This window comes from Pempheris klunzingeri, chromosome 8, assembly GCF_042242105.1.
Source record: "Pempheris klunzingeri isolate RE-2024b chromosome 8, fPemKlu1.hap1, whole genome shotgun sequence".
NCBI lineage: Eukaryota > Metazoa > Chordata > Actinopteri > Acropomatiformes > Pempheridae > Pempheris > Pempheris klunzingeri.
This window is the reverse complement of record NC_092019.1, coordinates 15,553,705-15,568,734: the sequence shown is the minus strand read 5'-3', so window position 1 is coordinate 15,568,734 and position 15,030 is coordinate 15,553,705. Positions and strand designations below refer to the sequence as shown.

Below are 15,030 nucleotides of genomic sequence, written 5' to 3'. Positions count from 1 at the left end.
GATCATGAAAGTAAAGGATAACACTCAGTGAGAAAATATAGGCTGACATATTCTCTGTCATCTCTGTTGTATTGATTTATGCACTTTTATATAGGTAGAAAAGTTTAAAGAGATAATGGGCGTAAGCTAGAATCAAAGCTTTTTATGGCATGTGTGCCTTGACCTGTTGAATCACCCGGATGACCCTGTAGCTTTGCATTCTTACAATGCAGTGGATTGTGAGTATAATCTGTTGTCCTATTGTCTACACACAGCTTCTTATCAGGCTGCTACTAATGGAAAATCTGACAGGAAACGGTGCAGAGGTGCACAGGTCAAAGTCTGAGGGGGAATTTAGAAACTTTAACACTGAATAGCAGATTTCCAGAGAAATGTCTGCCATTATAATACACTTTTTGTTCCAATTTTTCTGTTTTTGTCCACAATTACCACACACATGCTCTCTAAAAAGTACAAAACTTGACTAAAGCTGTGATACTTGTTTTTTGCAGCTCACACTATACAACAGGACTCACACTATAAGCATTTCAGGATCTATGTAAAATCAGTGGCTGATATTAATTACAGTACAGTAATAACGGATTTGTCTGTCACAGTACTGTACATGTCATTGTTCTGCTCTTCCTGTGTCCTCTCTCAACCAGCTGCCTCCTCATTGGCTTGCTAGACACGAGGGCAGGGTGATTAGACAATCATTAGATCCAATAAAACATAGCTGGTTAACACTTGGTTAACGTTTGACCAGACAGGATGGGCCTCCTCACATCACTCTGAGGTCTGAGGTCTGAGGAGTGACTCGCTCGATCTCTCCGGCAAGGTAAGTTCGCTCACTCTCCTGTCGCCAGGTTTTTGAGTATTTGGAGTAGATTTTGGCGTGTGAATAGGACACAAACTGGACTGTTCATGTTGGTTTCAAAAGATTATGATTTTTATGTGTTGGATGGTTTCAGTTTGCTGCACAAATGCTGTGATCTTGATTTGACTTTGGCAGGGCCTTATTCTCAGTTGACGGCATACCTGACATCCAACCTCTTCTCCTACGTGGCTTCCTGGTTGTTGTCAGTGCCTGGAATTGTGGAGATATTACCTGTAGAAGACACTAGATTTGGTATCACAGCAGCTGAAACTTACACTGACAAAGGTCACCCAGCCATTGAGCTGAAAGGAGAAAGAGAGGCCCTGCAACACCTTTACTTTGCCACTTGCTCCATCAATTCTGTTTGACAAAAACAGTAAATAGTCCTATTTATAGGATATTTCTCTCACTGGAAGTCAGTGAAATCATTGTAAGCAAAAGCTCATTAGTGAAAATATGCCTGTCAGAAATACTGAAAAATAGAAGTCACTAAGTTCAGACAGCTTTAAAGTAAAATGTGTGTTCTGTTAATAAGGAGTGCAGCAGGGCGGTGGCGTTAATATTGTGCTGTACGACAAATAAGGTCATTCGTGGCTACTCAATGTCACCTTCACTCTTCTGTGGCGACTGACTTCACCCTTCTCTCTCTCTCGGCTGCAAGTTCAGAAATCTCAACCGTGGTCATTTATTAATGCATTCTTGATACATTTGTTAAGCACCATTGTTTCAGGCATGTTTAGTAAGTCGTGTTTGACATGAATTAAGATCATATTTTCTCTGCTGTTATCAAAGGCAGTGTCATTGTAAAGTTAATTCAAACGATAGTGTACAGACATTCTCCTGCCACCTGTATATAACTCTGAGTTTATGACTTCTTTGAGACACACCAAAGATAATGTCGCATGTAGTGTAAGTGTATGACACATACAATTATCTTCCATAAGTGATTTTTTTTTTATGAGAGAGAGACAGAAAATTATTTTTTTTTAAACACAATAAACCACCAGTCTGCTGAACTACATACATACAAACACAATACAAACTTTCACCATTGGGTGCCTTATATTGACTCTTACTGTGAAATACTTGCTTGAAAAATAATCACCTGAGTCTGGCATTACATGCTAGCACTGGTTTTCAGTTTCTCCTGTGCGCCAAAGTCCCCATTCAGCTCAGAGTATGAGGCAGGCAGAGATAGCATGTACATGTGTGAATACTCAAGGAAAGATGACACATTGCCTTTGCGAGGCTATTTTTTCTACAAGCGTTAGATGCAAATTGAGAGCACAGTGATTTATTATGCTTGGTAACTTCAAATGTATAATTTCATTTCTCCTCTTCATGTCACCACTTTCATTTTCTCCTTCACCATTTTTTCTGACATTTATCCCCATTTTCTCCTCCTCCTCCTGTTTCTCTTCCTTCCCAGACTGTCATCATGACACCTTTGATGCATCTGTTGCTGCTCCCACTCCTGTTCGGCATTGTGAGTACAGAACATTTCCAACTGCTGCCCTTCAATACATATTAATGGTAAATCCTCAAATGCTTGAACCTGTGTCTTTCACACAAGAAACATGTGCAAGAAACCCTTTGGAAACTTATTTGAAGCACGTAAAGGAAGTGTAAAGTGTTACTGAACTGTGCTTTAGTCTGCAGACTTTGCTCTCCTGCCACGCAGTGGATATAAGAATTCCCAGTTTTGTCATGTTAGTTTGGTTCAATAAATAACTGGGCTGTAAAAACCTGCCCCAGACTACATTAAAGTACTGCACGGAGCTCAAACAAAAAAGGGCAAGTGTGGGCGTGAGAGTTTCGATTTGACCTCAACCTGTACTATATTCATTGACGTTTGACGTCTGATTCTGTGTTCTCATAGGCTGGTGGGAAGGATCTGGAGGAAAAGAAGGGCCCGTTTGAGAACACAGAGCTGGATGTGCCAGAGGGAACAACAGTGCCACATCTCATCCATCAGGTACAGACATGCCAGAAAGGACACTTACTCAAGTATTAATTTTGAGGAACTTATCTTGTTTCTTATTTTTTATTTTAAACTCCATTACATTTAAGAGGGGAATATTGTATTGTTTACTCCACTACAGTAATCTAGTTACTTTTCAGATTGGATTTTAAAGGGATAGTTCAGAGTATTTGAGGTGAGGTTGTATGAGATTTAGATTGTGGTCAGCATGCCCCCAGCTTTCAGGAGCAGGCAGAAGTCCCGACACGGACGCTAAGTAGAAGAAGAGCAACCTTTTTAAGACACTCGAAAAAATCAATATCAGTTGAAGTGTACTCTATATTTAGAATATTTTCAGAGCTCTACTTTGCCGTTAGACAGCCTTTTCCGATTGGGGCACTGAAGTCATTCTCTCTTTCTCTTATCTCACCTTAAAACCACCAGACTCCATTAACAAAAAACATTAATTTTGCCCTGCAGAGCACAGGAGTTGGCTGTGGTATTGCTACCTCGATCGATAAACATCAGTTTGGATCTGAACGAACCATTTAAAACACCAATGTCACAAAATAACACAAGCAAACTTGAAAATTGAGGTGTCTGTTTTAGATGTCTATGAGTTCTTTGCAGTTCCACCAAAGGGTGATTTCCTCTAAATATCTCACATGATTTCATTATAATTGTTTGAATCCCAAAGAGGTAAAACTATCCAAGATTTTGCTGATGGAATTGATGGCTCTTTCACTACAATCTATTTCGGCGATACTGCAGCTCACTCACTGGTGAAAGACAAACATCTATTTAAGATACCTTTAGCAGCTAGCAAGAAAACTGTAACATGATAATAGTTACAGATCAAACCTCCAATAGAGACAAACTGGATAGATATTGTGCATAATGTCAAAAGTATGTAGAGAATGATTTTTCTGCTAAATCTACAGGTTGAAAAATTATTCTGTTCATCCCATATCCAGGAACAGCGTTTTTTGGCAGCAAAACTTCTTTTGTTGACATTGTAGTATTTTGTGTTGTTGTATTTTGAACTTTTACATTCTCTTTCTATTCTGTTGTTTTTCTATATTGTAAACTGCGGGTGGACGGAGTCCAGGAAAAAAGTTCCCCACGGGGAAAATAAAGTATATCTTATCTACATAAGTAAAGATTTTGAGTATTTCTTCCATCACTGCATGACAGCCAAGAAGAACATCTTGCCAAAACTTGCTCATGCACTGAACATTACTCAAGCCTATGAGAAAGAATGTAACTGTTTGATCTCTGTTTATTAAATTAATCTGTTATCGTTTCCCTTTTCCCACCTTCGCCCCACAGTTCCAGGTGACCCATCCCGGTGTTAATAATTTCAGGCTGAGTGGAGAAGGCAAGGAGGACATTAAAATTTCAAAGGACGGGTGGCTGTTCCTGGAGCAGCCTCTGAACTGGTCTCAAGACGACCATTACGTGATCATGGTAAAATGGTCCTCTCTCTTCTTATAATTCTAATGATCATAGTTGTTCATTGCAGTAACAATAAAACACGTATTTATGCTGTGTATACTCGTGTTTGTGTGTGTGTGACTACATCCAGGTAGAGGCGCTGGCTGATGACGAAGTTGTGGACGGCCCAATTTATGTGACCATAAATGTGTTGGACGTCAACAACAACGCCCCGTTCTTCAACCAGAGTGTCTACATAGCTGTTGTTAGAGAAAACAGTCATGCAGGTATGTGTTATAAGGATTTAAATAAATCGAGAGAAAACACTCTCCTTAGAACAGTCAGTATGTCTATAGAGGTGTCACACACAGTCCAGTCCAGTGTCAAAAGCATTTCCTTCCTCATAAATCATTTGCAAAGCTGATTTTTTTCCTGTACTTTAAATTCTGCATCCAGTCCTCTTCTGCCCCACCTTTGTCAGGGAATCACTGCATTTCTTGATGCATTAGCACCACCTGTAGATCGGTGGAGCAGTGAGAGCCCAGTGAAAGGACTGTGTATTGCATCACTCGTGTGCTCGTGGGCGTGCATCCTTGAAATAACAATGGCAAACATGAGTTTGGGTTTGAATATTTCACACAGAGTAAATGGTGTAGAGTTTCAATGTAAAGTTAGACCGAGCATATAAACATTATAAATACAACATTGTCAGTCAGTGTGGATTTAAGGAAGGTAAAGCCAAGGTTATAATAGTTAACAACAACTATGTGTAAAAAATCATTTTACTTGACCAAAATAAAATCAATTATACTGAAAATGAAAACTGACTGAAATGATATTGTGTCATAAAAATCTAACGAAAATAATTGTTTATTTAGGTTGCCCCCATATTATAATAAAAGAAAAAACTAAAGCTAAGACTGAAACAAACAAAAACAAAAATTAAAACAAAACATTTTAGATAATAAAAACTAAACTAGAACAAACTAACCCTCTCTGGAAACTAACTGAAGCTGAACTTAATTGAAAACAAAAAATAGAAATTAAATAAAAATAAAAACTTAAGAAAAATATTAACTTTAACTTTAACTAGGGGGTGCTACAGCATTTGGCAGTCACTCATGAATTGGAGCAAAAATCAATGGCTATCTTGAATGTAGAAAACTTTTCCCTAAAAACCCACAAACGGAACGTGTTTGCCATTAGAATAAAGTACAACCAATGCATAGTCCATAGGTTAAATCATCTAAAAGCACCATTGTTGTTCATTAAGTTTTGTTGTTTTGAAATACTTGGGCCAATATCTCACTGTGTCAAGTATTTAGCATCTTTTTTGTCTGTTGTTCCAGGTGTCCCATTTACACGTGTCTTTGCATTGGATCAGGACGACCCACAGACTCCCAACGCTCATCTGAGCTACAGCCTGGTCAACCAGATCCCCAACAAAAACAATGTCCTCCTGTTCCAGATCGACCCAACCACTGGAGAGATCTCCACCACACAAGAAGGTAATGACACACATGCGTGAAAGCACACACATGAACCCAGACATTGGCCCGCAGAACTAGGTGGACTGTCCGTGGGAAAGTCTGTAATCTGTCCATCTCTGCCTGTAATCTGGCAGTATAGTGCGACTGTAAATCCAGATTACACAGCTCATCTTGTGTGCTCAAGATTAATGCTGATTGGAGGCAGATTGCCTAAATGTGTCGCGTGATGTTGATCACAGATTACTCCGAGTGTGTCTGAACATGTGAATGAGTTAGAAACTGTGAGAGAAAGTGTTATCAGAAAGCAGAGTGTGGCAGCAGAGGTGTTCTTCCACCGATCTACAGTATATGAAAACATATTTGTGATGTGCTGGTTCATACTACGCCATATTTAATGAATGTGTGTTCATTACTAGGGGAACAGATGCTGAAGGCCAGAGAAGGCATTCAGTTTGGCAGAGGAGAAGATCAGAGCATTGACGCTCTGAAGACAAAGTTTAACGACTACTGTCCCGTGCAGAAGATCCCCTATGAAGACAACCCCTTCTTCACCTGTGTGGAGAGAGCAGGTCTGTATCCACCTGTGTGCCTCTCTCAAATGAATTAGTCAGCATCAAGCAGCCTTTAATTATGCAAACAAACCATCCTTTTGACAATACTATGACAATCTCTGCACATAATATAGCCAATCTAGGTGCTAATCGTCATTGGATAATTGGTTAAAGAGGATTTCAAAGTGCTACATCCCCTTGCACTGTAAAAACATCAGAAACAGAAGAACAGAGATATATCGTTAAGTTACAAAGATAAAGTACAAAAAGTACTGCATCCAAGAAAGGCATAACCAAGTAGATGAAATATCATATTTCAGTTCTTTATTTTGGACTCAAAAGGCTCAACTGTGTTAAGAGTAGAAATCCAAACACTCTAAGAGAGGTTGACGTCTTTTTCTTTTTTTTCACATCCATTTGATTATTGTGACACGTGTGATTTTAAGATCTTAAAAGTCGTGACTGATCCCGGTCGAAGGATTTGTGCTTCTGCATGTGATGACACAGAGGGACGGATGATGTCAATGTAGATAAACACAGACTCCAACGACTGTCAGCGATTAGTGCTGGTTGTGTGATTTATTGGGTGCTGAATTGATAAGTTCAGCCGGGAAGAGTGGTTAAGCTGTGTCCAAAGCGATCCAATCTGTGCTGTGTCCAATACCTTACAAAATCAGAGATCTACTGAAATGTTGTTGTGATGTTCACCCACTCAAAGGTTTTCTTTGTGCAATAGCTCTAATTGTGACCTCAATCTTCTTCTGTTGTGTCAGAAATGAGGAGGAGGAATGTGGACCCTCTGGACGACCCAGACTACAGCCTGTTTGTGCGTGTGCAGGACCTGGGAGGGGCGTCGGTGACAGCGCTGAGTGGAAACGCCAGAGTGCATATTGTTGTGCAGCAAAATCTGTGGGTCAACCCTGGACTAATAACTGTGAAAGAGAACTTGAAGGAAACTTACCCTCTGGTCATTGCAAAGGTGTGGTGGGATGGACCTGCCATCTCTGCACAAAATCTCACAAAGTCTAACACGTTAAAGTAAAAACACTCACTATACCTGCTCTATATCCGGTAACTGACCTTCCCACTTTTACCTCTTTAATCCTTTTTTCGATCCAGGTCCAGTCTAACGAGCCCAGTGCCATTTACACGTTAGTGCAGAAAGAGCGAGAGCTGAAATTCCCCTTCCAGATAACACACGATGGAGAAATTCATCTGACAGAGGAGCTGGACAGAGAAGACAAGGACATGGTGCGCAACATATGTTTAATCTGCTCAGTAAATAAGTAATCTTACCTCATGAAAGAAATAACTTTCTTCAAGGAATTATTCTTGAGCCTGTGGTGGTTCTGTTCCAGTACATCCTGGTGGTGCGGGCCGTGGATGACGATGGCAACGACATGGATCCACCCATGGAGTTTCAGGTCTTAGTGGAGGATGTGAACGACAACGCACCAGTGTGTGAAAATGAGGAGACTGTCTTTGAGGTGCAGGAGGATGAGCCTGTGGGTAAGATGTGTGATTATTACATAACCCACTCATGGCGTGGTGTGTGCTACATGTTGCCTCATTCAGCCAACTTCTGTCCTCCTGCTCTGACTTTTATGTCACTGTTGGTTCTTTTGTTTGCTTTTCAGTCTGTCGTTTGTGTTTCTGGGTCCGTGTTTATCATGCTTTTAAGATTTACTCTTAAAGTAATAGCTTAGAAATACTCTGTTACAAGTAAAATTCATGCATTCAAATACAAGTATTAGAATCAAAATATACTCAAAGTATCAAAAGTAGAAGTGCTCATTATGTAGAATAGTCCTTTTGAGAATGATATATATCATAATGTTGTTTTAGAACTATGGTTGGATTAATGTGTAAGCATTGCTTTAATGTTAACCCCTTACTGCCTGAATTTATTTACAATTATATAAAAGAATAAATGATTTGTGTTTTTGAATTCAAGCAGATGCTAAATTAAGTGGAGATTGTTAATTTGAATAGAACATAGCATAGAATAGTACAATATAATAATAGTATAATAAAATATATATGTATATATGCATAGAATATATATATATTTATTTATGTATGTATGTATGCATCTATGTATATATAATGTATACATAGAAGATGCATCAACCGGCATTAGTGGGATACAGAGGCCACCTCAGCTGCATCAAGACCGGAAGAGGTTTGAGGCGAATTCGCGACAACAGGCAACAAGGGGTTAATGCCAATTGTAACTTAGTGCTTATATTTTGTATCAAAAATGTGAATCTGCAAAGTGACTATCGACAAAAGCTGTCAGACAAATGTAGCATTACAGAGGCTGAAGTTACCTTAAAATGGAATTACTCGAGTAAAGTAAAAGTACTTCAGATTTTTACTGAAGCACAGTACTTGAGTAAATATAATTTCCAACCCTGCAGGTGACTCGCTTCTACTTTAAGTGAAGTGTAAGAAAAACATTTAATAGCAGCTCTCAAGTAATCACATAATCAAACAAGTGTACTCAGATCAGTAATGAACAGTCACAGACGAGGATTTATCCTCCATATGCAGCACTGTTGTTTCTTTTGATAAATCCTCACATTTTACTCAGTGAGACTCTATTCTGAAAAACTTTTGCATCGTTTTTTTGTTAATATTTGTGAAGAGACTCTGGTAGCAATAGACATTAGAAATAAACAGCAAACTGATATCTTTATAAGATAATTAAAAGATTGCAGTCATCCACGGTAGGATTTACTGTTTACAAGCTTACATTCAAGAATGCTTCACTTGATGAACAGCTGTTATTCTCAGGTTCTGGTTCTTGTGGTTCCAGGCAGCCTGGTAGGGCAGTTGCTGACCCATGACAGCGATGAAGAGGGCACAATGAACGCTCAGCTGACTTACACCATCGTGTCCCAGAATCCACCCACCTCAGCCGACACTTTCTCCATCGACGCTGCCTCTGGAAGGATTCAGGCGTTACGCTTGCTGCAGCGGAGAGACCAGCAGGTCTATAAACTCAATGTCAGAGTCAGTGACCCAGGTAACGTACCTGCCGTATGATGTAACACACCTGATAGTAGAGTTAAGTCAGTGTTCACTCCAAGTACGAATGGCTTTTGTCTCACAGTTTTCAGCGTAGAGTGTAAGGTCGTCGTCAAGGTCATTGACGTCAACAACGAGATGCCTATATTTGAGAAGACTGATGTGAGTATGTGAACCACCTGTCTCTTACCTCTCACGCTGTTCGGCTGATTGTCCTCACGTCCCTGAATGTGTCGTGTGCAGTATGGCAGCCACACTCTGGAAGAGGACACTCCTTTGGGACACACAGTGCTGACCATCAGAGCAACAGATGCAGACGATGCAGACAGCGGCAGCTCAATTATCGAGTTCCACATCTCTGCTGGAGACGATGATGGTGTTTTCACAGTGGAAACCGACGGCAAAGGTGTCGGCCAATTGGTCATAGCTAGGGTAAGGTATCTCCATTCTGTACTGATGGCTTCATACTGTACAACTCATCGACTTTGATCTTTGACTGTTGTTCCTTTATACCTTAAAACGTTCACAATTAACCTCCTGTGGTGTATGTTTTGTATTTAGGTTGCAACTAATGAATATTTTCATCATAGACTATTTTGTTGATTTGTTTTTTAATACATTTATGGTGTGGTTCTACAAATTGTTATGAAATAGTAAAATTTTACCTTCACTATTTCTTCTACAAAAATGGTTTTGTTTTGTTCATCTAACTGTCTAAAACCTCAAAATGTAGAATTCACAATGATATGAAACTCATCAGCAAATCCTCATCACATTTTAGAAGATGGAACCAGCAAGTTTCTGCTTATTAAATAGTTTAATAAAATAGTTGACAATGTCACACAAACATTCAAAATATTTATTATTTCATGTATTTCTTTATGAAAATTGTCAGCCCTGATCTGACTAATAATCTAAGTATTGCTGCCTTTTGTGCCTTTATTTCATGGCATCATAGAGGTCCACATGTGACACACAGGCCTCTGCCATCACCCTCAGCATTCCTCCTTTTTCTAACCACTGCGCTTGTCTCCTACCAGCCTCTCGACTTTGAGTCCTCATCCACCTACAAGCTCCAGATTGACGCTCGTAACCCAGAGCCGCTGATGACGGGCCTGCAGTACGGCAGTGAATCCACAGCCTTCGTCACTGTTTCTGTCAGTGACGTGGACGAGGCTCCAGAGTTCAGTTTGGACATCCTGGATGTGACTGTGCCTGAAAACACCACGAAGGGATCAGTGCTGCTCACAGTGGAGGCGGTGGATCCAGAGGGCAAAGAGATTGGGTAAACATGTACTGTATGACAGAAGACAACACAAACACATCGCACGCATGGCTTTCACAGCTTGGGAGTTCTTCCAGTAGATCAGCATTGGTTTCGTTTTTAATGACACTGCTCCCTAATGGCTGCTACTTTGAGGTTTAATCTGTGAGGACTGTCACGTGGACCCAAAACAGACTATTGATTTGTTTTGACTACCATTATTTACCCAGGGCCCCAGTTCAGTGCCTGTGGCCTGATTTCTAATATCTGCTCGTTGTGTGTGCGTGTGTCTGTGTGTGTGTGTGTAGTTTCAAGTTGGATGGTGACACTCAGGGCTGGCTGGAGATCGATGCTGCAACAGGAGAGATCAAGACCAAAGGCACCCTGGACCGAGAAACTCTGGAGGCTTTCGAAGTCACCATCACTGCGTTTGAGAAGGGTGAGATAATGAGAGAGTTTAAGGCCACACAGCGAAAACAACAGAACATTTCTGTCCAAACATGGCACCAGTATCAATAGCATAAATAGATACCGTTTTTATTTGTGTATGTTATGAAACTTAAATGTATTCATCACCTTTGACCTTTAAAAACTGACGATACAACAAATCATTGAACCCTCTTCATGCCCTCTGAAGAGAATCCGGAGAAGTCCTCAGAGCGCGTCCTGTCTGTGAGGCTGCTCGATGTGAACGACAACATCCCCCAACTGACAGAGAAACAGGCCTTCATCTGTGTGGCCAAACCCGAGCCTGTCATCCTTAAGGCCCAGGATGCAGACGGCATCTCCTTCTCCCAGCCCTTCACCTTCACCTTGGGTAGCGGCAAGAAATGGCTCAACTGGGAGCTGCGCAGCATTGATGGTAGGCTAACATACTGGGCTACTGAAGTTACTGTATCAAACGATGGTATAAAACTGATAAGTTGCAGATTCAGATCATTTCAATCCTTTTCTTTCTTTTGGTGCGTCACGCAGCTACAACAGCTAAACTGACCCTGAAGAAAAAGCCGACTGAAGACAAAACCTTCGTGCTCCCCATTAACATTAGAGACAACGCAGGCATGGGAACTTCACAGCCATTTCAGGGTGAGTTAATTCATTTAGCAACCAATACCATTAAAAGACAAAAACCAACAATCCTAACAATGTATTGTCTTTGTAGCCTTCAAGAGCTCGGTTACAATGCCTGACATGTTGCTTCGTTTCCGTGAGCACAGGCGCTGTAACTTATTTTGAGCCGATCTCGCAGTCACCAGCTTTCTGCCATAAATACTCAAAATGGTCCCCAACCAATACACGATTCAATCTAGCTTGAGTATGGTTTACTAAAAACTACAGCGCCCATATGTTTTAGACCTCTTTAGAGATTACATTTTTATTCTGTGTACATTTTTAGCAGGAAAAACATAACAGCCGTGTTTCCTGCAGGATTCCTGCTGTCCCACACAGTGGGAACACAGAGTGATAAAACAGCATAAAGACAAGACAAACCATAGACAATAGACACAACAAGTTAGACAAAAAACATTCTTCACATGTAAGGGCTGAGAGAAAAACATTAAGACAGTAAGAAATGGCACATCGTGTCCTTGATAAATGTTTAACATTTGTGTGTCGCTGTCTGCTGTCTGCACCAGTGAGAGTATGTAACTGCACCGAGCTGGGCTACTGCTACATGGCACCAGACAGCCGTGGGTTAGGTTATGGGATGGGAACCACCATCGGGATCCTGGCTGGCACTCTGGGATTCTGCAGTAAGTCTGACAAACCTCATGTAAATGTCCGTTATCTGGTAAAACCAACGCACACATGAGCCGGTGTCCATCACACTGTGCAGTCTGATGTTTTTATGACTCCATGTTGTTCCCTGCTGGAACTGACTTCAGTTTTATTGTCTTGTTTGCAGTTATTGTCTTCATCGTGGTGATCAAACAAATAAATAAAGGGAACAAGAAGAAAGCCGAGAATGAAGAGAGAGAAGTAGAAAGGAACGCCATGATGTAGACACCACACACCCAAACACACACACATACACATACACAAGTATTTCTAAACTTGTGAGGACCCTCACTGACATATTGCATTCCTTCTCGTCTTTTTAACATCTGGCCACGGAAGACAGATGAATGTCAGACTTTTACGCAAACTCTGGTCCATATACAGCCTTTTTCTGTTCACCAAAGAATATTTTCCTCGTAAAATAGACAAATAAACGAAAATGAAATAATAAACAAAAAAAGAGCAGAAGTGACGACTGAACTTTCCAATAATGTCCTCTCTCTCAAGTTCTAAAAGATACACACAAACACACACACATTTAGCTTATTTTATTTTATTTACAAGAGAGAGTTAAGCTTGATTAATAGGCGCATACTTAATTAAACTGTCGGGTGGCCCCATGCTAATCATGCATTTATAAAGCTTGTTAACCTAATTTATTAAAATTTCACTCCCAGACTCAGGGTGCTTCATTAGCAGTTTCATCATCTCACATAATTCAATTTGTATTTTTTGGCCTCAAGCTTGTTTTGTTAATCGCCTCTGCTTGGATATAAAGTCCAATGCTGTGCAACAGCTGGAGATATCTTTAATATTGAGAAACATCTTAAACCCTGAATGCACTGTCTGTGTAATGGACAATTACTCTGTTTTTTAATGAGCAATAGCTGCTCTGTTTCCCAATAAACAAAAAAACTGGGAACCACTTTGGTTTTCACATCATCATTGTGTGTGTCTGATGCATGTTGAAGCAGGTGATCGGTGACATAAGACACGAGCATCCACACCTCCACTCGATACACGCAACTTCCTTTCTTCGGATTTCTTTTCAAATGTCTTTCTTTTTTCAGATTTACTCTGCGCTTACAGTCAGTACTGTTGCATCCCTCTCCCCACCGGTCTGCCGCTGAGCAGTCAAGGTCACGGTGCTGATGAAGAGTGTGATGCTCTGAGTCATCTGTTAGACAGAAGGAGACAGCAGTGCTGAAAAGTGGATGGCATTATTGTGGGCTTTTATGCAGCACAAAGAGGCCACGACACACACAAAAAAACTTACTCAGACAATCACATGTGAGAGTTGAATGTGGGTGCCACATGTGCTGCCATGACCATGCATCCTACCAGTCCATGTGATTGTGTGTGTGTGTGTGTGTGTGTGTGAAATGAGTCATTGAACGGCCTGCTGCAGCTTCCAAAAGCCAAACGTAGAGCAGTGTCACAGGATTGAGCTAGAGCCTCACAACAACAAACTCAACATGGAGCCTTTCCAGTGTTTATGTCTGCACTCTCTCCTCACCTGTATCCCGGCAACACTTTCCAAAACATCACACACACATACACATCATGTCCTGGGGAAAAAGTTTAATGGTTGAGGGACATAAGAGAAGAGGTGGAGGAAAGACAGGGAGAGTAAACGGTGTGATGTAGGATACGATTACCTCGAGATATCAAATGTCACCATCACCACACAGACACACACCATTGTTTTTGTCCCAAGTGTTCATCAAGTGTAGACTGTGCTGGGGAAAACTTTCATCCTAATATAGAGAAACTAACAGTATGTATGACATTCGCTATCACAATCGGGTTGATTTGACACCAGTTTGTATTGCATGTTTAAAGTCAAAAAGGTGTCAGCAGATCAAGATTTGTTATGTCAGAATGCCAGGAATTCATCAGCCTGGTGATTGTAATTATATTAATCTGGAAGATGTACAGTATAAACGTGATGATTATTTTGCTGTTTTCAACATCCAGAGTGTTTTTTAAAATTTGAACAGTAGATTTTCAGCACACAAAAACGCCGTCAATAATACAAACATAACACAGCAACCACAAGAGCTAAATATCTGACTTAGCTTCATTAGTATGATGCACGTTGTACATGACATACTCAGAGATAATTACACACCTGCATAGAAATGTTGTTGAAGTATGAATATTAGAATATCATAGCACCTCTATATATGTAAGGAAATGCTCAGGCGACAGTGATGCAACAAACAAATGTCTGGAGAGAAAGAAAGGAAACTAAATAAGAAAGTAAATTGATAAACGTATTTACAATTTGGACAGATAATGATCCCACCGTATGACCAAAAATATTGGGTTTTCAGTTTTTATTATTGCAGTCTGTTATTCCTTTAATTACAGTGTTGGAAAGTGTTTAACCTTAAAGAAATCACCCATTTTACATTTTAATCTTTAACGTTAACATATTCCTCAGATATCAGCTCAACCGCAACTTTTCACCAGCATTTTGCAGCTCTATGACACAGCTAGACACCTCCTGTTCCGTACTAAATGTTAAACTTTTGTCAACAGAGGACAGAAATTATTTGCGACATGCGTCAGATTTTAAACAACAGTTATCTGTTTCTGTAGAGAGAAAAACAAACGTAGTCTGTGTTCTCTAAATATTGGAGGCCTTACAAGTTGTGACTCCT

The 15,030-nt window shown here is 40.3% G+C and overlaps 1 protein-coding gene across 1 annotated transcript; it reads left to right on the top strand.

The window, feature by feature from the left end:
• The first annotated feature begins 735 nt into the window (after positions 1-735).
• Positions 736-13,290, top strand: cdh17 (cadherin 17, LI cadherin (liver-intestine)). Its single transcript, XM_070835200.1, has 19 exons — positions 736-817; positions 2,286-2,342; positions 2,736-2,831; positions 4,146-4,283; positions 4,402-4,537; positions 5,600-5,758; positions 6,157-6,309; positions 7,065-7,270; positions 7,411-7,542; positions 7,650-7,800; positions 9,110-9,319; positions 9,407-9,483; positions 9,565-9,753; positions 10,362-10,606; positions 10,894-11,024; positions 11,223-11,447; positions 11,561-11,671; positions 12,223-12,339; positions 12,492-13,290. The coding sequence occupies exons 2-19, from the start codon at positions 2,295-2,297 to the stop codon at positions 12,587-12,589; spliced, it is 2,622 nt and encodes an 873-aa protein (XP_070691301.1). The 5' UTR covers positions 736-817; positions 2,286-2,294; the 3' UTR covers positions 12,590-13,290.
• Positions 13,291-15,030: the final 1,740 nt, after the last annotated feature.

Bases quoted from the DNA above. Each gene is read 5' to 3' on its own strand.
- cdh17 (XM_070835200.1), top strand. From the start codon at position 2,295: ATGACACCTTTGATGCATCTGTTGCTGCTCCCACTCCTGTTCGGCATT. The intron at 4,284-4,401 runs GTAAAATGGTCC...GACTACATCCAG, and splicing joins ACGACCATTACGTGATCATG to GTAGAGGCGCTGGCTGATGA. The intron at 11,672-12,222 runs GTGAGTTAATTC...TGTCTGCACCAG, and splicing joins AACTTCACAGCCATTTCAGG to TGAGAGTATGTAACTGCACC.